The sequence below is a fragment of the Daktulosphaira vitifoliae genome, unplaced genomic scaffold, assembly GCF_025091365.1.
Source record: "Daktulosphaira vitifoliae isolate Bord-2020 unplaced genomic scaffold, ASM2509136v1 Scaffold_5, whole genome shotgun sequence".
Taxonomy (NCBI): domain Eukaryota; kingdom Metazoa; phylum Arthropoda; class Insecta; order Hemiptera; family Phylloxeridae; genus Daktulosphaira; species Daktulosphaira vitifoliae.
Window position 1 is genome coordinate 4,948,375 of NW_026099576.1, and position 24,220 is coordinate 4,972,594.

Consider the following 24,220-nt stretch of genomic DNA (forward strand, 5'->3'; position numbering starts at 1 on the left):
ATAAATTTTGATTCAGTTTACTACTATACTTATATTTGTAAAAAAATTAAAATTAACAAATTTAATTTAATTTTAGCTTCGATGCGAAACTGAGAAGGTATTAATTTTACTATGATGCGTTTTAATTTAATTTTATTATTATTTTTTTTTTACTTGTTTGTTACCACTTTTTCACAGCTCTCGTCGAACCGATTTCTTTCAACGATACGTCAAAAGTTCACAAATTGTATCTAATCAAAGTCATTATTCTGAAAAATAGAAAAAAATTCCTTCGTTCCACGTAAATGGGAGAAATCTTTAAAAAAATTACAAATTTAGAAATCGCTAATTTTCAATTTTTTTTTATTTAGAACTGTCATAACTTTTTTAAAAATAGATGAATATAAACATTTTTGTTAAATAGATAAATTACATATAAATCAATCATTTGGTATATTTTTTTTAAATCTGACCCTTTACTTGCTCATAGGAATGAATTTAAAATAACAACTTTTCCACAAAAATTTAACTTTTGAAAGTGTTCCGGAAANACTTTTTCACAAAAATTTAACTTTTGAAAGTGTTCCGGAAATACTGACACATATATATATATATCTTAAATTCAAACTTATATAATGTTGCGTATACAGTTATATGGTACCTTGTTTGTGACCGCCCCATCAAGATGTGATTGACCGCTGATAAAATAATTAAAACGAGTTCCATGCGACTCTTTAAAACGCGTCATTAATATTTCGCTCGCTCGAGTGTCGTTGATATCAAATTGAACGGTATATTATCGTTTCTTTTTTTTTTGTGTTCTTTTTGAACTATCGCAAAAGGGTGTATATACACTCATAATTTCGCATGCCGGTTCTTTACATATAAAGAGATACCCAAAACACACTAACTTTTGGACAAGATTAATCGTCGTTTTTCCGGTCATTAGCAAGACATACAAACTTGCTGCAAACCAGGTCGCTGTCATCTGTGGATATACAGGTCACCTTTATTGTATCGTTTTAAATTACTATTAAATAATCTGTCAATGTATATATATATATTCCTATTTTAGTTAAGTTTTACTAACATTAAGTTTAATGATATTTTATGTTTGTACAATATTCTTACATTGAAATATTAATATATGAATACTCTCAACACCTTTCACAATTTTCTATATTATATTTGTCTATTCCTGACATTCCTGTAGTGTTCTCCTTTTCAATTTAAGTTAAAGGAACACTCAAACATATAATATACTTTAATATGAAAAAAAAAGTTTCGAACTTTATATTATATTTATAGTGTAAAAAGCTATCGTATTTAAAAATATGCTATTTTTGTGTTAAAATTCTCGATTTTGTATTTTATTTTATTTTAAAATAACTTACAAAAGTTTTGAGTTAGAAAAAAAGTTTTAACTAATTTGATCTTTATCTTATTTAGATTCAATAACTTCGAAGTAATTTTTTATTCATATTAAAATTATTTTAATGTGTGATTTTTTTTGGCTCTCATTTATGTTCTTAGATCTCGCTTTTGAAGTTGAGCTGAAAGTTATGGTAACAAATTTTACTTTTTTTTATAAACTTTCAAAAAATCAACTTTAATAGACTAAAACAATTGATAGGATATTTTGGTTTTTTTACATTTATTTCATTCGTCTGTATTTGTCCCAACTATGACACATCCCATAGTGTGCCACGACCTCAGTATGCTACCTTTTTTCTTATTAATCTTAAACAATCAAATACATACTTTAAACGTAGTCTAAGAAAGAAATTATTACTAAAAAAAAATTTAGCAAAATTATAATTATATATGGCGGACAAGTCCGAGGGTCTCCTTTCGTCGTAGCAACATCTGTGCATGTTGGACGACTCGGGAAGATCCTTGAGCGGCTGCTAGTCACCCGACTCGAGCACCACATGGTCGACGTCGGTAGACTGTCTGAGGGCCAGTTTGATTTCAGGGGGAGACTCTTTTTAAGTATTTTGCCTTTAGGGCCGAGGATTTTTGAGTGTCGGTAAACCTGGAAATACGAAACTGTCAGATATCATTATACTTGATCCAACTATGCCACGTCACCACTGTGCCGCGACCCCCCTGTGCTGGGTTTTTTTATATTATTATTATTACCGATCCAATTGCGTGTCAGTTATTAATTTTAATGAAATTATATATAAGTAAAATATTCGTTTAATTTTCTTAATTTTCAACTTATTTTAAATTGTGTTTAAATTTTTCAAATTCAAAAAGATAATTATAGAGTAACAACTAAATCAATAATGCCAAATATTAAACTACAATAATACAAAACCACTTTATGTAATCAACACCAATGAAACATAAAATATAAATACTTAATGGTTTGTCCAAATTATAAATTAGTTAAAATAGTACTATAACAATAACCAAGGACGTATTTAGGAGTTAGTGAGTAGATACCAACGCTCCGGACAACAAATTTTTTTTGTAATTAAAAGGTGGCAGCATTTTTTTGTTACCATAATATATAAAATATATTTATAACAATAACACTAATATGCAAAATTTATTAAAATTCATTGTTAGCAAATCAAATATATACCTGAATATAATAATTGTGTTGGATATGATATAGCCATATTTCGATACGAAAAATCAATTTTAAAACCAAGTTCAATAAATTTGTTAACCAATATGTGCTTAATTTGATCATGCAACTTTTTATTTAAGTAATCAAATAAATACAGTGTTTCGCCTTTGTTAGTTATAGTTTTATATTCATCATTCAATTCTTTCAATATCACATTCAAATCATAAGGAATACAATTACAATGTTTATTCATATGATCAATTATAGACTGATTTCCGTCAAAATAATTAAATAAATGTTCTAATATATTTTTTGAATTATACTCTGAGAGGAGACATGTTTTTAAAGAGTCATATTTTTTTTGTAAAGTAGAAAACAAATGACAGTATATAAAGTCAGTTTTACTTTTTTCATTCGTTGGATAATTGTGCAATGTGTCTAAAGCTCGTAACGCTCCTTGCAATATTTCAAATAATGAATTGATTTCATTTAATAATTTTATTAACTTATTCGTGCAGTCATAAACTAAAGGGTTGGGATATTTTCTGTCGTATAACATTTTACATTGAGTTCTAAATGATTCACATATAAAATGAAAAGTCTTCAAATCTTTAACATACGAACATCCAAGTATAAGAGTAGCAGTACGTACTTTATTATCAAAATTTTTGTAGGCGATTGTCCCTTCGAGGGACTCATTTATAGTGTGATCTTTATTATAAAAAGCAACACTTGCACTTTGTCTGCACCTTATACTCGGCTACCCCGTTCTCTCTCTGAAGTACTTGTGTCTTGCACTTCGTCTGCACCTCGTACTTCATTGTCCTCTCCTATACCCCAAGTATTTGTGTCTTGCACTTCGTCTGCACCTCATACTTTGGGCTTCTTTTGCGTACACCTGGTATTTGTGTCTTGCACTTCGTCTGTACCTCATACCTAGGTGTTACTTTTAGCAGAGTAACTACAACAGCCTTTCGACACCCACAGCTAACCCGGAGTGTCAGCCAAGCATGGTGACTGCTGTACGACAACACGCACGTGAATACCTATACAGCAGGCACCACCTCCTCATATTCATCTTCGTACACACATTTACACATTCACTCATTTCTACTTTTGCCTTTTTTCTTTACTGTGTTACGACATATCTCTTTTGGGATCGTAGAATCCGAGGTTTTAGAAAAATAGAAATACTTAGATATTAAGAAACAAATGTAGATCTTCTTTATTGAAGAATAAAGACTAATTAATTACTAAGCACCTTTAATAGAACACTGAGGCAACAGGGCGGTAATCTGACTCTCGATTACCCAGTCGAAGTGTTTATTATTACAGTCAGATACACATTAGATTTTTACACTCTTTTCAGATACGGAGCGGTAATCCAACCTACGAGACTCTGTAATGTGTATATGTATAAAGTGCAAAACAAATTATTAAAATTACTAAAAATAATATTGATCTATTGCTTTATCATTCTTTACTCAGATTTTTAATTCTAACTATTGAGATAAATCAAATTGGCTTACTTTGTATTTGAATTAATACTCGTTGATTACTCGTAGAAATGTCAATTTCAATATATTGCATAAGTACACTAATATTCACACTGATAAAGATATCAGGAATATATTTTATATTAAAATGTTTAACATATATGACGGATTTATAATAAGCACAAAAATATATTATATTATTGATAATTACCCCCATCTTGGGACATTGTCGTCAGCGTTTTTAATGATTTTTAGCTTATTGTATTAAATTTGACTATAACATGATTACTATTTTAAGATAAGACTGCATAGTGTACAATGATCAATGTGACATATTTATGTATATATAACAGCTAGTGTACAACAGTGTATATGTTATGACAGATAAATTAATAATTTGATTGTATACAATTAATATAAAATACATATTATACATTTTTCATTGATAAATTTAAGATGCGTAATGCAAACCATTGGACATATTGCGTCATAGTTCATAAGTGTTTCTTTCTTTTACATAAGTTTTGATAACAAAATTTAACAATCGTTTTCGTCGTTTTACACTATGGTTGGGAAAAGATGACAAAAATATCAATTTTAAAGAAAACCTATAATTTATTCCTTATATTGAAAAAGAAAATCGTATTAAACAAGATATTGAAAAATTATTAATGCTAACTTTCGAATTTCAAATTTAATCGCATTTATTATAATAATAATAATTGAAGAATTTGGGTAATATTACCTCACCTTACCCTATTTTATTTTAGACACAATGTAAATTTTTCCTTTTCAGAAGCTAATATTACCCTATGATTTATAATTTTCAAACAAATGTTTTTAAAACCTCTTTAAAATGTTATTAACAAATAATTTATTAAATAAATAGTTATTTACAAAATGCGAGTGCTAAAGCGATGTCATGATGCACCAGCCTAAGAAAAAATTATTTTTGATTGGTAGAAAAAGTTATTTTTTTATTAAGAATTATTACAAATGAAATAAAAATAATTGGTATAATATATAAGTTTTTAAATGGTCAATTATAAACTGCGATTGCTCTTGTGGCATCACGAGAGTACCTACTGTTTGAACGAACGCCCGGTTATAATGTGCGGGTTAGTTAACGTCCGGTTGGGTTGTCTAATTATGCCGGAGAAAGAAATAGGGAGTGGACTGTATATAAAATTGAGGATGATACTTACACTAAATAAAATTATTCGAATATATATTTATATATATTCGAGTTATATATTAAAGTAAAAACATATATATAAACTATCATAGAATTGTGGATTGGGGGGTGTCACTTAATACTAAAGCGGCCAACAAGGTATCTCTGAACAAAATAGATAAAATATAATATAATAATTACAAACAAATAAAAACTTAACTGTGTAACGTCTAACAGATGAAAGATGACTGATGACGGTGAGAAATGAACAGTTGAAATACTTTACATTAAAATGTTGAAGACTACAAGGGTACTCGATACAAACGGAGGCACTTGTTATGTACACGAAGGGCGCACAATGGCATAGACTGGTATAGCAATCCTATACACACGTCGAATCACCAGAGTAGTTAATCCATTAAAGCGACTATGAGCTAGGTGCACCATAGAAGCACGTAGCAATGGTGGCGAGAACGCAAAAGGGACTGATAATAGTTCGGCGAGACACAATACTGACGTACACTAGCATCCAACGCAGTGACGAATCCCTCGCTCAATCGGTGGTGGCAGCGCGAGTAGCGCTATCAGTCACAACAAAATCTAAGAAAAACGCCCTTCTTGTGATGCGTATCCAACACCTACAATAAAAAAACAATTCTAATATACACTATTAGAGGATACAATCAATTATTTAACCTTGTTAGTTAATTATAATTTTAATTATGAAATTAAAATAGCAATTTATCATAAACCATTGGTTTGTTTCAAGAACATTTTTTTGCAAAAGTAGTCTACTTCATTTTAATATACATTTTGAACGTATATTAAAAACTACAAAATTCTTTCTGAAAATATTAAAGCTAACAAAAATGAGTATCTAAATTTAACAATGGATTTTTACAGTTATAAGATAAGAGACAAATAATTAACATAATTTTTCAGGTGGACGTAATAATCTTAAAATAATTTTATAGAACATAAATTAAAATATACAGATTGGTTTATTAAGAGTAATGCTTTTGAGAGAACTAACAAAAACAATACAAATAGTAGCAGATGTTTTTGTTGTTTTGAAATACGATTGTTGTGTTCGAGGAATAGTTGTTTATCTGTTCACGTATGAGCGTCAAAACATGCCGACCCGTTTGTATAACTATTTGTTTTGAAGGACTGTGGTGGTTCAAACACTTGTTGATAACGTGTATGTGATTGTCGTGTGGTGATTCAGAATAATTATACAAACCATTTCATGGGACCCGGTTGTTAAATGAAACGGTCGCTGCAGTATGATAGTGATATATTACCGTACCTGCCTAGCGGTTTTATCGAAACAATTCAACGAGTGTGTTCGCGGCATTGTTGCAGCTCAAAGCTGTCGGTGCATAGATAGATACTGTAATCGCTAGAAATCGACTTGTACCGTGTTTAAAGATACACAGAAAGTGGGAATCTCCTATTTCGCACCGTTGATATTATCTATATGACCGGGTGGGAAATGCACTGCGCTCAACAGTAAACCAAAAGTTTAAAATAAACCGTAGCACAGAAGCGGATAAGGAAACCTAGCTGTCTCTTTTAATAATAAATTAGATTAATCAATGAAGAAAATGTTTTAAAATAAAATTGAGCGTTATTAAAAATTAAAAACTAAGGAGCTGGTATCAATTTAGATTTATTTTTTTTAGTTTATTATTTAGTAATCAACAAACACATTTAATATTTACGATTTAAAAAAAAAATTATATACAGAATGATTATTTCATCATAACCAACTCAATTATTTACAAAATATAAATAATTTTACTATAACAAACCGATTTCTTTCAATGATACGTCAAAAGATCACAAATCGTATCTAGTCGAAGACATTACCCTTAAAAATTGAAAAAATTTCCCTCGTTCCCCGTAAATGAGGGAAATCTCCAAAAAAATTACAAATTTAAAAAACACTTATTTTCGAATTTTTTTTACTTATAACTTCTATAACATTTTTAAAAATGATTAAATAAATACAATTTTTTTTTATAGATTTATGAGATTTATACCTATCATTTGGAATATTTTTTTTATAAATCTGACCCATTATCTGTCCACAAGTTAGGATTCAAAATGACAACTTTTTCACAAAAAATTAACTTTTGATAGTATTCCGTAAACTGACACTTTTATATATATCTTAAATTAAAACAAATGTAATATACTTTATTATGGAAAAAAAATTTTGGACTTTATTTTGTCTTCACGGTGAAAATGCTATCGTATGCTATTTTTCTGTTAAAATTTTCGATTTTGTATTTTATTTTATTTTAAAATACCTAAATAAGGAAATAGGAGATCATGTAGCTTTTGGAATAATCCACCAATTTTTTGTAGTATAATTATTAACATATGTACTAAATATCACATATATATGAATAAAGCAAAAAATCATCCAAGGAATGTTTCCCTTTTAGGGTAATGAAAATAACTATTAATCAACATATGTTTCAAACCAGTCCCCTAAAATTTATTAACTACGCCCACGGCAGGGTTTCTATCACAATTAACCAATCACAAATAATTATCCAACATCTTAGGAATTTCAATAGAGATCGCTGACTTACTTCATCCGGCGTATAAAAAGCCATTTTTTCTCGTAAAAAAGGATTGTTCTCTCCTCTCTCGTGGCTCTGCTCTCGTTCTATCACAGTTCTCTCAGCTCTAACATTACTCTCAACCCTTTTTGGCGGTCGATAGTCAATATTCTCTTACATGGAATCTGCGTCAGTATAAGTAAATATTTTGTCTCTGCGACTTATTTTTTTTATATATATCATCCTAAGTGGTGAACATTGACTTTGATGATTTATTAATATTTTACCCAGAAACAAGTTTTTATTTATTTTTATTCTCACCTAATATCCTCACGACAAATAAATATAATCTCTATTTTTATATAAAGGTTTTAAATATTATTGTGTCCTTCATTTCAGGACAGCTTCAAATATGCCGAAAAGAGTTAAGAAGTATAATTTTATTTATACAGGCATAATAGCCTTATACATTATCGTATATTCATAATAAAGCTTATTGTGCTGTACATTTATGAACAGCCTTGAATGTGCCGAACTAAATGAAGAAGCATAATTTGTGATTAGAATTAATTAGTCTTAGTAGTAGTATTTTATGATTGTGTACTCGCCAGCTCTATGGGACTATGCCAAATTACCTCTCGGTAAAGTGTAGGCAGTTGAGGCACAGAGTAGTACTAAACTTATAAGAAGAGCATTTTTGAAGTGCGCTATATCCGTCGACAAGCCAGTTCTAGAGCTAGTAGTCCTGGTAGAGTTCATCATAAAATATATAGTCCGTAAGATAGGAAACTAAATTTTGGCAATATCCTCTGCGTGTGTACCCNATGAAAATTTGAATTTTCATGTATTATTTTATTATGCCAAATTACCTTTCGGTAAAGTGTAGGCAGTTGGCGTAAAGGATAGTAAAAAGTGTATTGAAATAATATTTAATAGATATTAACGAGGTTAACTGTGTCCGCACCACCCAAGGCTTTACGCTGAGAAACGCTGGGCCACCACAGTCTTGTTAATTATATTTTGAATATAGATAGACATATTCTTATAATTATATTTTGCCATGTTCAGAGTAAATTTTAAGAATATCGATATCGACTATAGGGAATTCATTGAAAATATTATTAATAAAGACATAGTATAATATAAAAGGAATTTAAAGATAATAAAAGAAAGGTAACAAATTATAATAAATGCAGGTCCCATTGTAGAGAACCCTTTTTCTAAATCTAATATACACAAAGAGACTAATTAATCGAAATAAACGCAAGACACTATAAACGACTGTAGACACTGAAGAAAGAAATCACTATAAGACCCACTCAGTCAACTATAAATGGAAATAAAGGTAAGTGCGAATATTTATTTGCATGCTTTACTTCTAAAAAAAACACGTAATAAACAAGAATAAAAATAAGTGAGGTAGGGATATTTTATTATTTGATAAATAAATATAGTTTGATCCAGAGATACCACTTCATCTTTACCCCCTTAATACCCNAGTGCAGCTTATGACGTTATGCCCCTAGGTGACTTCACACTTGAACCCTAACCTAAGGTAAGCCCTATGGTGGGCCCTGGCTTAAGTCACACCTAAACTTTGATATAAGGTAGCCCTATGACGTCACACTTGAACCCTGACCTAAGGTAAGCTCTATGTTGTGCCCTAGCTGACGTCATATCCAAACTTAAATATAAGGTATGCCCTATAACGTCATACTTGACCTAAGGTAAGCCCTATGGTGGGCCCTGTCTGACGTCACGCCTAAACTCTGTGCTAACATGAGCCCCATGTGGACCCTATGTGCCCTATCACGTCGTGATTGTGTCTATGACACTTTTGCCCGACCGGTGCGAACGCGCCCTAACTCCACCGTCGGATCCATACGTGTCCTAACAAGTTTTATCGTGTTTGTTTTTTTTTAACCACAGTAATGTGATAATTGATGAATCATCATGATTCAACAACAATCCCTTGTTGTTGACGTCGTATAAGACCGTTAGAAATTTCACTATTTAGTAAAAGTATAGTTGTATCAATAGTTTTGTTCTACGACGCTTACGAGATGGATCTCTTGGAACGAATTAACATCGAGCTAGATACGATTGTCGATAGCAACCCCACGGTAGAAGTTTATCATCAACTGGCCGAGTTGCGTGGAAAATATTCCCAGTTGCTGGTGTTACGTCGCTATTTAGGGGTTTAGCCTAAATGCCCGTCGACAGTATTCTAAGGGACCAACGGGGGATAGCTGGCTAGGCTATATCTACCTTAGGTACTGAAGTTTCCTATTTAATTTATATTCCCTTAGAGGAACTACCAAGGGTCGCACTACAATATATATATATAACACTTTAGGTTAACAACGATATAAATAAATATTTATTAAACAATTGAAATATTAAATGGATAATACAACCTGCTGGACACCTAGAGATGATTAATCCAACAGGGAGCTGACGGCGACACACACACACACTATAATATACGGGGTAGCGAAGTTAAGTTAATTATCAGGCAAAAGTAGTGATCGCGAAGATGGTAAAATGTCAACTGTCGATAGGGATATCTTATTATGACACATTGGCCGTGAATTGCAAAAAGTGTTTATGTGTGCAGTCTGCACTCCTGTTAGTATTGTTGTATGTCACTGTGTTAATTATATATATATATGTCTATTAAACGGTACAACGATGTTATGGGAGACAGAGATATGGGCACATGCAAATGTGATCGTATCACTGGTATTGGCCGATAAATGTGGACGTCAAAGCGCTAATTGGCATTATGTTGGGTGTTTTTGGTCGTCGGATTCGAACGAATTACGAATCAATGGACCACCAAATTGTATGTGTAGGATTGTGAGATGCCTGTACATAAAGTTATTCGAACGTCTTCAGAACATCAAATATGAATTTATGGTTAATGGTATGGTACAGCAAATTGATGATCATTTTATCTAAGTAAATACAAATCTAAATATCAATAAAAAAAAAAAATTGTTTATTGTAGTTATTTATTATTACATTTTGTCTATATATATATTTATACAAAAATATTACTTAAAATAAACGTATATATTATATGCAGATTTTTTTAAATTTTATTTTGTATCCTACTGATTTTTATATTTACAATTTGTGTACTTCTCCGGTGAATGCATTGTATTCCATTTGACAGTCGTGTATGATGACGCAGTACAGCGAAGTTTTAGCTGGAAGTTGCTCTGCACATTCAAAGTCAATACGTAGATCCACTGTGGACGATTTGACGGTATCGTTTTGTTTTGAACAATCTATGACGAATATAGGTCCGATTTTTTTGTAGTTGATTCGATCCAAAAAAGGGTATGGGTTCATCTGTCCATAGTACATTGTTTGAAATTGTGCATACGAATTATAAAATGTCGAGAACTTGCCTTTGTCAAAATCTGCATTTTGGTTTTCGTACGGGTACTCGTCAGCGTTCAAGTACGCCTTGATGTTACGCAGGAAACAATGATTAAATTCACCGTGTACCCGTTTATTGGCATCTGTGACCATGGCTACGAGTAAGTATCTAGGTTTTTCAACACCCAAGAACGTACGCACTGGCCATGTATGAGTGGTGGTTTGTGGTACGAGAGGGTATACAGCAGTGTTCCAATGTTGAAACTCTAACGGTAACCATTTTTTGCTGTCGAGTATGCGCATCAGACCCAATTCCATTTTCACATTTGGTTCAAAGTATTTCACGACCCATTTAATTTTTGTGATATTCACTTTGGTTTGTCTGATCAGTGCAATGTTTTCTGCGGTTAACACCGAAGCTTTTTCTGCTTCATCTTTAGGCGGTACCAATGCTATGGCGCAGTGGTCGGAATTTGACCGGATGAGTATAAGTGTTTGCTTATAGTTGATCAGTGTACGCCGATACCGTTCGAAAAATCCCATACACATTGACAACGGACAATGAGCTACAAATTCGGAATGGTCCATAAAGTTTCCATCATCGTATAATTTATTCACGTTTTTCCACCCGGCTGGTTGTAACCGTACGACATCGTTGGGTGTGAACGAACAATACCCTTTCATAGTCGTAGTCACACCAACGTTTTTTACCTTATCAATTTCTTTGTTGTTGATCTCGAAGCGAATTTCATCGAAAAGATTCATCATACAGTTTTGATTCATTACAATGTTACCAACTGCTCCTGTGGGTTTTGCAATATTCCCCTCTATTTGCAAGTAACTTTCACATGGTATGGTGAATTTTTCTTTGTTGCGCAATTCAATACGAATCTCATCGTTGTTTCCGTACGAGTTGTTGTAACTATGGTGGTCCAAGTAATATTCCCGTTTCACGTTATCGTCTTGAGGGGATTTTTCCAATACTTGTAGATACTCTGTCATTGTTGACGACGCGACAGCCCAGTGATTTTAGATATGCGATATTATCTTTCGTCAGTTTCCTCGACGTCACACGGTTTGCTCGATTCGCTGTCCAAGACCGTTTGATGGAACCACCACCGTAACTTATCGACTTGGGCTTAACTGATGATGATGATGATATGGTCGTACGATTGTTGTTAAAAATCAACGGCATGTTACAACCGTTCGATCCTCGGTGTGTTCAAAAAGTGAGAGATGTATCTATTTATGTCTAATGTGCAAGCGTACGGATAATTCTGCGTCTTTGAGATTTATTTGGTATCCTTCCTGATTACATAGAACGATTCGCACCGTATCCAACACATTTGTGTTCAATGGGTAGTAAACAATTTGCCTGGGAACTTCTATAATTCGGTAGCCTGGTGGCACGCTGGGAGAAAACTCATGTAAGGTGTGTGATTGTTTTCCATTATGGTACGAACCCACAATAATATTGCAATCCACACGAATAGACGTAATATGTGTTATTGACACTGGATAATCTGATACATGAGTCTTACGTGGTTCCAAATACCGAGGATTGAAACCCAATAAACGACAAAATGATCTTTCATGTGAGAAATCGATGGGATGTTCACACATTATTTCACAATGCATTGTCACGTGGTTCACTACAATTTTGAACGACGAGGTCACTTTTCTATCTTTATCTTTTTCAATGATTGTATAGTCAAAGGCAATTTTCTCGTACTGACTGGCAATATATTTGTTCAAGTCATCCAACTCGTACGTACCAACGGGCAGTGTTACTTTCAGCAAGGGTTCCTGACCGGGCAATCCAAAAACGATTATATTGTTAGTTTCATCAATGTCTGGCATTGTGTTTCAAGTGTGTAAGCTCAACAGCCCAATTTCACAGTTATCGTCAACGTCAATATGTGGATGAAATCGGCATTCAATTTGTGATCCCCAACCGGTCACGGTTATCGACTATGGCTTTGTATTCGATGACATTTTTTTTGTTCTATAAGAAATTTTAAACACAAGTGTCCACAATTTGTTTCGTCGAAAGTCTGATAGTTTCTATAGTTGTATGTAATTTTACAGCCGTTAAAATACCGTAACACTTCCAATGGCGGCTGTAAATTACCAAAACTATCAAAGTACGTAACCTGTTCACCTCGTTTACTGTATGCTACCCAATGTGTTCCGCTATTGCTCGATACGTCCAGATTAATCACGCCCGTTTCATTTCTATGTGGTTGTGTACGTGGTAATGTGTCACGACAAAATACACCACGAAATACACGTGGATCGAGCACACAACGAGCGAAATGCTCTATTTCATTATCGTATAATGCACGATTGGGTAGCAGCGGAATTAGTTTTTTTTCACTCTCTGTTTTGAACGACTTTTTTGTGGTTTCTTCTTCTTCTCGATCCGGTAACCGGATCCGTAAGGACGAATGTACAGTCCTTTACCCACGTTAACACCAGTCCGTCCATTGCGATTGAATTCACTTGCAACCTTTACTACGTTTGCAGCTCCGCCAGCTAGTGCTCCTAGTGCTGACAAACCGGCAAAAATTGGAATTAACGGCAACACTCCTCCGTTTTTCGGGATATTTAGTATGCGAGGTACACTCATCGGACTCTTTTTGATGATTACACGTCTAGCAGTGAGCAAAGCTTTTCGTGCAACATTTTTCAACAATGTCGGAGACGCTGTAACTTTTTTTTTTTTCAATCCCATACCGAGTTTGCGTTTCAATTTCATTGCGTTTGTCACTCCCCAAGCTACGGCTCGTTCTGATAATTTTGCGTCCTTTGAACGCACTCGATCCCACGCACGGTGTTCTAGAATTTCATCGGCTCGATACCAATCCCCGAGAGAATTACTTTTGGAGTACGCGATATCGTGTTCGCGGCATGCTGCGTCCAATGGATTGATACCACGGTCTCCACGTGCTAAACGTTTCTGCAATTTAGTTCCAGGACCGGCAAACTGGTAACCGGGCACGTGGGCTTCAAAAGGAAGGTTGTTTGTGACTGAGTTGACAATACCGGATCCCCGTTTCCGATTTCGACGTCGTTGTCGCATTTTCATTGTACTTCTAACGTCCTAGTTCACACTTACGATGTAATATATATGTATTATATCGTAATTGTGATGAAAAAATAACGTTATCTGTTGCCCTACGCAATCGAGATCACTACGGCACGAGCAACAAAAAAGTTTATATAATAGTAATAATACACAGGAAATGATGGGTAAATGATGACGTGCGATGCGTTTTGAAAAACAGACAGAAACTCTGCCCGTGGTCAATTTTGACGAACATGTCGTCACCAATGTACAGCACAGTAAACACGGGAAGTTATTACCAAACAGTGTACGTTGTCTGGTTTGTGGTCCGTCAAATTGTGGTAAAACCAATTTAATGTTCGCGCTGTTGACCGACTTGAACGGATTGAAATTCGAAAACGATTACATCTACTCGAAATCGTTGGAGCAGTCGAAATATCAACTGTTGATTCGAGTATTGGAAGATGTTGAAGGGATACGCGTGTTCACATTTGCGAACGGTGATGAAGTTCCACCAGTGGACACTGTTCTGCCAAATTCAGTGTTTATTTTCGACGACGTGGTTATGGAAAAACAAAACGTAATGTGCGATTATTTTGCGCGTGGCCGACACAAAAGAGTTGATGTGTTTTTTCTCTCACAAACATTGTCCCGTATACAAAAACAAATGTTACGAGACAATGCAAATGTGGTGGTGTTGTTCCGACAAGACGAAATCAACCTACGTCATGCATACGACGAGTACGTGTGTTGTGATATGAAATTTAATGAGTTCAAAGAGTTTTGCAATCAGTGTTGGAAAAACGATAAATATGGGTTCGAAATGATATGTACGGATTTTGATTGTGATAGTGGTCGATACAGGTATAGGTTTGACACATACGTTACAATATGAACACCGCCGCGGCCGACAAGGAACGACGTTCGATGGAACTGTTGGATCAAGCCCGGGACAACGTCAGACGAAAATATGCAGAATTACGTCGTGGTGNGAAAATATGCAGAATTATGTCGTGGTGAGTCAGAGTCGTTGACTCACATTCAGAAAAAACTAGCACCAATAATCGAACCACTGAATAGGATATCCAATGTTGTTAATGTGCAGCAGCAGCAGCAGCATCATCAGAAACAATCGCAAGAAAATGACTATTCAAAGTTATATTTTGCACATCTTATAGAACAGTGGACAAAAAATCCATTGAGAGATAAACAATACGGTCCTAGAATGCATATAGACGGTAAACTGAGCATGGGTAATGCAAACGATATAACCGTAGACAGTGACTTTATTCGTGTAAATGGAACAAAACACCAATTGACGATTGGACTAGTGAATTTGTTGTTTTCGAAAAACCCCGTTGCGTTCACCGACGAAGATTTGGAAAAGTACAAAACAATATTGGAGGAAACCGGAGCTCATCTAAACAAAAATATGGCATTGAAAANAGGAACTCATCTAAACAAAAATATGACATTGAAAAAGGGGGGTGCTAAATACAATGAAGTTATCGAGGCAATGTTCAGCAGCGTAGGATCGGGACTACAGCTGAGAGTTGGTGAAAAAAAAGATTACTTATACTGGGACGATCCCAATGAACTTGTCGAACGTTTGAAGCTGCTCATATCGGCTCAGTCGGCTGGCAACACTGGAGTGTNTGGCTCATTCGGCTGGCAACACTGGAGTGTCACCTGAGATTGTTTCCATACTAGAAGAACTTTACGAAGCCGGGTACATTGCCGACATACCGTCAACATTATGAAATCGAAAATTGCGAACGAACTACATCGACCTGCCCGGAGAACGTACACTCGAACACGGGTAAACATCAAAGGACTCGATGACATATGGCACGCGGATCTTGTAGAAATGGTAGCGTACGCAGATCGTAGTCACCGATACATTTTAACGTGCGTGGACGGGTTTTCAAAGTACGCGTGGGCCGTACCGTTAAAGAGTAAAACGGCCCTGAACGTGACCACAGCAATGTCGGGTATTCTCGAACAGGGTCGTCATCCAAAGCTGATGCAAACCGACCGTGGTACAGAGTTCTACAACCGACATTTCCAAGCGTTGATGGACCGATACGGGATCCGTCATTATTCAATATTTACCACGATGAAAGCGTGTCTTGTGGAACGCTTCAATCGCACACTGAAGACGGTTATGTGGCGTGATTTCACTACGCGTGGGTCGTACAAATGGGTAGTCAGGTTGCCTGCACTGGTCTACGATTACAATAACAATCACGTACACAGAACAATCGGAATGACACCCGCACAAGCTGTTCGGAATCTCAGTGCAGTACGCATTAAATTACGAAAAATACCTGATAATTTACCGATCAAGTTTCGAGTGGGCGACAAAGTGAAAATAAGCAAAACGAAATCCGTGTTTGACAAGGGCTATTTGCCAAACTGGAGCACCGAGTTGTTCACAGTGACCAAGGTCAAACGAATAGTACCGTCAACATATTATCTGGAATATTACCAGGGGAACCCCATTCAGGGTGTATTTTACACCGAAGAGTTGAGCAGGATGCAGTATCCGGACACGTATTTAGTGGAACGGGTGTTACGCACACGCGGAGACCAGTGCTACATTAAGTGGTTGGGTTTTGGCCCGGAACACAACTCATGGATACCAAAAGCAGATTTTTCACGGCAATGATTGTCGACATTCAGGGCCTGGTGGCTGCCGCCGACCATTCGTTCTTGGTAAAAGAAATGACCGCCATAGACCTGGAGTCCATGTCTATGGCCCACTGGGTGTTCAAACACCCAAACATGATCAAGGACGATGTGAAAACAACTTATTGGCTAAAAAAGTACCATCACAGCTTGGACACGAACATTGGTGACGTCGAATACACTGAACTACCGAGAATAATGTCGTTGTTACGGTGCGATACTATCTACGTGAAAGGCGTGCAGAAAAAACAAATGTTACAAAAATATTTACCCGGACAGAGGGTAGTCGAAATAGAAGAAAACTGTCCACCACTGCGGAAATTATGTGTAGAATTCCAACCACGTTGTATTCGTCACATAAATAATCATAAAATGTGTAGCTTGTATAAAGCAATGTGTTTGAAACAATGGTTAACGGATAATTCGTAATTGTTTTATTTACATATTATTATAAACATTGGTTAAAAAATTACAAAAAATGTATCGATTTATTTTATTAAATAAAACTAATGTACAATTTTGAGTTAATTTGTTTCTTCGTCTTCGTCATCGTCGTCATTGCCTAGAGAATAATGCCCCCACGCTTTTGTATACACGTCCTTGCACTCTCCTTCGTCACCGATTAACGCCCGTTTATCGTAATTGTTGTTGTTGACCAACGCGAGTTTATTAATTTCAACCGTCGGAACACTATGTTGTTTCGTGCGTATTACACACATTTTCCTACGGGTTTGCTTGAGTTTACCACGCAAGCAATTCAAATAGTCAACCATTTTGATTTCATGTTTCACCACACCCGTGCTCATGCCTTTCAATCGCTTCACCTCGTCCGTTTGCCACGTAACCAACAACCTGTCGTAGTAATTTTGTATAGCGATTGAATAAGCGTACACTTTGGGTAACAATGCGATAATTTCTTGCATATGCTTACCCTTGCATTCATCGGTAAACGTGCCCGGTAGTTTTTTTCGTCGATCGGTGTAATAAGGGTGGTCGATCGGGTAATTTGACGTGTCGAAATATTCGAGTAAGTACTTTTTTAAATCATCGTGGAAACAGTTGGTCGTTATCAGGTAAATGAAACTATCGGTGTCCATGTAACAGAGTAGGAGTCGCTCGGGTCCGTACAACGGCATCATAACTTCATACTGGAACTTGTACATTATGCATTTACTTATATCCAATATGTCCTGTCCAATAAAAATGGGTTTGTAAAAATTAATTTTCTCCTTGAACATGTGCACTGCAACCAGATTTTTGTTGAATACGGTGGTGTGACTAAACGACGGTTTTGCCGCTAACCTCGACAGTTTTTCCGGGTTGCACACGAGTTGTATGTTTTGGTGTTTCCGTACGTTCTCCAATGTTTTTCCTGTTGAACGCGAAACAAATAAGTTAAAAAAAAAAAATAATTAAATTTTGAAAAATTAATTATATGTTACCATAGTTTGAGTTGATCATCAGTTTGGCCATGTTTTGTCCAAACGTGGTGGTCGCTTTTTTACGCAATTCCGTGTTCAACTGAATGTACGGTGCCAACCAGCGGGATTGCATAAATTTTATACATTTATGCAGTTTTGTTACGATCACACCGTGTTTCACAGCTAGTTTTAGTGCGCGGTAGTGCACGATATAACCACGTTTTGGTTGTAACGTGGTCATCAACTTGCTGTGTTTCGAAGACGACAACGGTGATCGCTCGTTTACCGGAAAAAATGGTAAATCATTGTGTAAATCGTGCAATTCACGAGGATAATGTGCATCGNATGGTAAATCATTGTGTAAATCATGCAATTCACGTGGATAATGTGCATCGATTTCCACCAGGTATCCGTAATCACCGTCGTCGGGGGTGTTCAGTACTTCTTCCAGCGTTGCAGTCGACCACTCAAAATACCCAAATGGAATAGGTTCCATCATGGCTGTAAAAAAAGAATAAAAAATTACAATATATTTTTTTTTTTTTTATATATAAATAAAATTACATTAACTAAACATACCTGTCCCGTACAAATTAGTAGCGTCCAAATACTGAAGGTATTTGTGAGGCAAGTCGGGGNGTCTGGGACACTCGATAATCCGGTAGCCCGGTGGTACGTTTGGAAAGAATTCGTGCAATGTATGCGATTGACGTCCTCCGTGGTACGAACCAACAATTATATTGCAGTCGACTCGTATGCATGTAACCTTTGTTATAGATAACGGGAAATCCGACGTGTGTTCCATTTTCGGTGTCAATACACGAGGTCGGAACCCTAGTATACGACCGATTGATTGCGGGTGTGTAAAATCTATGGGGTGATCGCATTTGATTATGCTTCGCATAGTGTTGCGGTCGGCTGTAAAAGAGATAACGTTTCGATCACCCAACCTTTTGTCACCGATTTCTCTGCTGTTTTCCTTGAGTAAACCAACCGTTGGCAACAATGGATCATCAAAATCTATTTGTTGTTGTTGCACACTGTACTTATACTCTTCTCCGTTGTACTTGTCCGTGATTCGTTTCTGTAAATCTTCAAATTCGTACGATCCCGTCGGTAGTGTTATCACCATAATTGGTTTGTCAACAGTGCCGAAAATGAATTTGTTACAATCCTCGTCAATATTAGGTATAGTGTTCCACGTATGCAAGCTCAATAGCCCAATTTTACATTTGTCACCGACATCGATGGGTGGATTGAATGTACATTGCAATTCAGATCCCACACCGGTTAACGTTACCGTTGTTGTCATGTTGTTGTTGTTGTTCGATTAAAAATTCCAAACACAAGTGACCACAATTTACCTCGTCGAAGTTTTGACATCTACTATAGTTGTGCACGATTGTACATCCTTTAAAGTATCGTTGCAGTTCCAACGGTGGTGGTAAATTACCAAAACTGTCAAAATACGTAACACGTTTACCGCGTTTACTATAAGCTACCCAATGCGTGCCAGGGTTAGTGGAAAGATCCAAGTTCACTACAGCCATTTCGGTCATTTTCGGTCCCGACTTAGGTAATGTGTCACGACAAAACACGCCACGAAACACTTTATGGTCGAACGCTCGACTACCGAAATTTGCAATTTCAACATCGTACAAGGCACGATCGGGTAGCTGCGAAATTAGTTTTTTGTTTTTTTCGTCTGATTTTTTCGAATCATCTTTTTCGTACTCGTCGTCAATTTGAAACCAGACCCCGATTTGTATGGTTGCAAGTAAAATCCTTTACCCATGCTTATCGCTGTATTGCCTTTACGGCTAAGTTCGGTAGCCATCTTGACCACATTTGCAGCACCGCCGGCTAAAGCTCCCAACGCCGACAGTCCGGCAAATATAGGTATAAGCGGTAGTACACCGCCTTTAGTTTTCGGAACGTTTATGGTACGGGGCAGTGGAATTTTTTTCTTTCTCACCACACGTCGTGCCGCCTTCAACGATTTTTTTGCCACACTCAGTAAATCCATTTGTTGGGCATTTTTATCGAGTTTGGCCGCATGCACAACTCGTTTGAAACCCATACCGAGTTTACGTTTCAATTTCATCGCGTTGGTCACACTCCAAGCTGCGACTCGTTCAGGCAATTTAGCGTCTTTGGCCAACACTCGTTCCCAAGCCTGATGTTCCAACACTTTGTCTGCTTTATGACGGTCTTCGAGATTCTTGTATTTACTATAAATTATATCGTGATTGCGGCAAGCAGCATCAAGCGGGTTCACCCCAATATCACCTCGTTTTAATCTCTTTTCTAACCGTGTTCCAGGACCCGCAAATTGATAACCTAAATGATAAACATTTAAAATAATGATAAAACTATTTGCGAGGAATTATTTTGAATAATTACACACACCTGGAATGTGGGCTTCGAATGGTAATTTGTTGATTACAGTATTCAATATCCCTGCACCTCGTTTTCCACGTTGTCTCTGTTTAACCATTATTTTCATATTGACAGTTATTGTTCGATGACGTGCGATGCGTTTCAAAAAACAGACTCTCACGCTACCTATCGTGAATTTTGAAAAAAGTAGTGAGATTGCACCTAGTAAACACGGTAAACTATTGCCAAATACAATACGTGCATTGATTTGCGGACCGTCAAATTGTGGAAAAACAAACTTGATGTTTACTCTATTGACCGATATCAACGGACTTCGATTTGAAAATGTTTACGTTTACTCGAAATCGTTGCATCAGTGCAAGTATCAACTACTCGTGGATGTTTTACGCGGCGTCCAAGGAGTGCAGTTGTTTACCTATGAAAACGGGGGCGATGTACCATCGGTGGACAACATCCTGCCCAATTCGGTTTTTATATTCGACGATGTTGTCATGGAAAAACAAAATGTAATGTGTGATTATTTCGCGCGAGGACGACACAGGCAAGTTGATGTGTTTTTCTCTCCCAAACACTGTCGCGCATAGAAAAACAAATGTTACGTGACAACACAAATGTGGTAGTGTTGTTCCGGCAGGATGAAGTTAATCTACGGCACGCGTACGATGAATACGTGTGTTGCGATATGAAATTTGGAGAATTCAAAGAGTTTTGCAAAGAGTGTTGGAACAAGGATCGGTGCGGATTCGCAGTGATTTGTTTGGACTTTGCGCGGGACGACGGTCGATACAGATACAAGTTTGACACATTTGTTACAATATGAGTGCTGATAAGGAAACATTGCTGAAACTGTTGACTGAAGCCCGGGAAAATGTTCGAAAAAAGTACACAGAATTGCGTCGTGGCGAAGCGGATTCGTTGACTCGCGTAAAACGTCAGTTGGCGCCAATCATTGAACCATTAGATAAAATTGCGTCACAGCAACAGCAAAAACAACAACAACAACAAGAACAATTACAGCAAACTATCAAGAGTTTAAACGATGATAGATACACTGTGGAACACGATGACGGGTTTTTCCATCAGTACATGTATCAATGGTCAATGAACCCCAATAGAGATAAAATGTATGGACCAAAGGTATCACCGGATGGAACAATGACATTAGTTGAAGCCGACAATATCTTTCTCGACAGAGGAACAATTAATGTTTTAGATGAAAAATTCCCGCTCACTATGGGTCTTGTGGATTTACTGTTTTCGAAAAATCCTGGTGTTTACTCCGAATCGGATTTGTATGCGTACAAAAGGATTCTCGGCAAAACTGGTGTGCATTTAAATAAAGACGGAACATTGAAAAAAGGAGGTCAAAATACCTCCTTTTAAAATACATATTAAACATATATTAAACAGTGATAACAGTGAAAAGTTTACTCCTTTTTTGATTAATTTATTTTACCGTTTAGCTGTACTCTTTATATTAATAGTTTGTAAAGTGTGTTTATTGGATCCTAGTTCGTATTTGTGAGTCGTTTTGTTATCCGAGCTGCTGTTCATAAGTTTTCTCTTTGTCCGAAATAATAGAATGCCACATCATTACATGGTAATATGTTCATGTCTTATCAATGTTAAGTGTCTTGCTTCTATTCGATCAGCTGATTAAAACGCCAGTTTTATTGTAACTGAATCTGTTCAGCTGTTTTTCTCAGAGACTTTAACGCTGGTTCTTGTGGCTGATTTCTGTATCTAAATTAACAACGTGGTCAAATTCTTGTACTTCGCCGTTAAACTGGTTGCTTCCTTGAAACTTTTAAGGGGCAATCTCCTATTTATTTTGACATGTCGTCTTCCCCGCAAATAAAGTCGAAATCAAAGTCTAGCAGCGATGAATATTCTCTAAAGGATATTATGAATTCACTCAAATCCATGCATGGCGATATTCAATCTATAAAATCCAAATTATTAACTCAAGAAAAGACTAATGATGCTATTCTCGCCAAAATGGATAACCTAGTTAGTGATCTATTAGCTCTTAAAAAAGAAAATGATAATTTGAAAATGGAAGTAAGCGTTCTCAAATCTAAAATCCAATCTAATTCTGGTCTTACTCCAGTTAATGATATTGTTCCTCAACTACTTCAAGAATTATCTGAACGTGAAAAATGCTCATGCAATATTATTGTTCATGGACTTTCTGAGTCTTCCTCTTCTTTACCGGCTGATAGAATTTCTGACGACTCTAAACTTTTGTCTGAATTCTTAAAACCTCTGTCAGTGATTCTACCGGATAATTTAAAGTTATTTCGGTTGGGCCGTGTAAATGCAAGAGGTCCACGACCGCTTAAAGTTATTTTTCCTTCGAAGGAAATTGCAATTAATTTCTTATCTAACTATAATATTGCTTTGAGATCTCGTGGTTCAAGTTCACCCAAATTCCCATTGTCCGTTACTCGTGATCGTACCATGTTAGAGCGTAGTCACATCCGTGGTGGATATTCCGATCTAGCAGAACGTAGGAATAAAGGTGAAACTAATATCAGGATAAAATATATTAATGGCGTACCACTCATTGTTGCTGATGACCACCAAACAAGATCGATTCGCCAACCACAACAACACTCCACCATTCAGTCTTCAAAAAACTAGTTTCGGATCAATTTTTCATCAATCCGAACCACCATCAAAACTCGTCCTTTATTATAAATTTTAATTGTTCTATTTGTGCTAATTGTATATCTTCAATTAATGTATATTTTGATTTTATTGATAAATTTCGGAATTACTTAGAGCCTAACTCTGTAATTTCCAGTTTATCTCACTCTCGTAACATTGTAAGTAATCCTTATGCTAGTAAATGCTCAAAACCACTTAATATGTACTACCAAAATGTCAGGGGTTTACGTACAAAGCTATTTAATTTACGTACTAATCTAGTCACTCTTAATTATGATATATATCTTTTAACTGAAACTTGGCTTTCTGCGGACATCGCTAATTCTGAGTTAGGTTTTAAAGGGTGTATGATTTTTAGATGTGATCGTAATTCCGAAAACAGTAAATGTATTCGTGGAGGAGGAACTCTTATCGCAGTGAAAAATGAGCTTAATCCCGTTTTAATAAAATCCCCCTCTGATAGTGTTGAGCAAATTTTTGTACAGATTACTCTACTCAGAGGTGTTACAGCGCTTATTGCTTGTGTATACTTGCCTCCTGGTTCAGATATTTGTATCTATGAAAATCATGTAGCTTCATTAGATAAAATATGGGGTTCAAATAATTTTAGTTTTGGTATGGTATTTGGAGACTTTAACCTTCCAAATGTTAAATGGGTAAATACTTCTACTAGGTTAGAATATTACGGTCCTATATCTGATAAAGTCCGATTAATAGGTGACCAGTATTCTTTAATTAATTTTAATCAGATTAATGAAATACGAAATGTTAATGATTCTACTCT

At 35.8% G+C, this 24,220-nt stretch overlaps 2 protein-coding genes across 2 annotated transcripts; both read right to left on the reverse strand.

The window, feature by feature from the left end:
* Positions 1-10,932: 10,932 nt before the first annotated feature.
* LOC126907179 (uncharacterized) lies at positions 10,933-12,192 on the reverse strand. Its single transcript, XM_050688287.1, has one exon. The coding sequence runs from the start codon at positions 12,190-12,192 to the stop codon at positions 10,933-10,935; it is 1,260 nt and encodes a 419-aa protein (XP_050544244.1).
* A 7,504-nt stretch (positions 12,193-19,696) lies between these two features.
* Positions 19,697-20,905, reverse strand: LOC126908478 (uncharacterized). Its single transcript, XM_050690606.1, has 2 exons — positions 20,776-20,905; positions 19,697-20,706 (listed from the first exon to the last, which is right to left on the reverse strand). The coding sequence occupies exons 1-2, from the start codon at positions 20,870-20,872 to the stop codon at positions 20,051-20,053; spliced, it is 753 nt and encodes a 250-aa protein (XP_050546563.1). The 5' UTR covers positions 20,873-20,905; the 3' UTR covers positions 19,697-20,050.
* Between the last annotated feature and the right edge of the window lie 3,315 nt (positions 20,906-24,220).

Excerpts from the sequence above, each read along its gene's own strand:
- LOC126907179 (XM_050688287.1), bottom strand. The coding sequence starts at position 12,192 with ATGACAGAGTATCTACAAGTATTGGAAAAATCCCCTCAAGACGATAAC.
- LOC126908478 (XM_050690606.1), bottom strand. The coding sequence starts at position 20,872 with ATGAAAATAATGGTTAAACAGAGACAACGTGGAAAACGAGGTGCAGGG. Across the intron at positions 20,707-20,775 it reads ATTCGAAGCCCACATTCCAG|GTTATCAATTTGCGGGTCCT; the intron begins GTGTGTGTAATT and ends TTTATCATTTAG.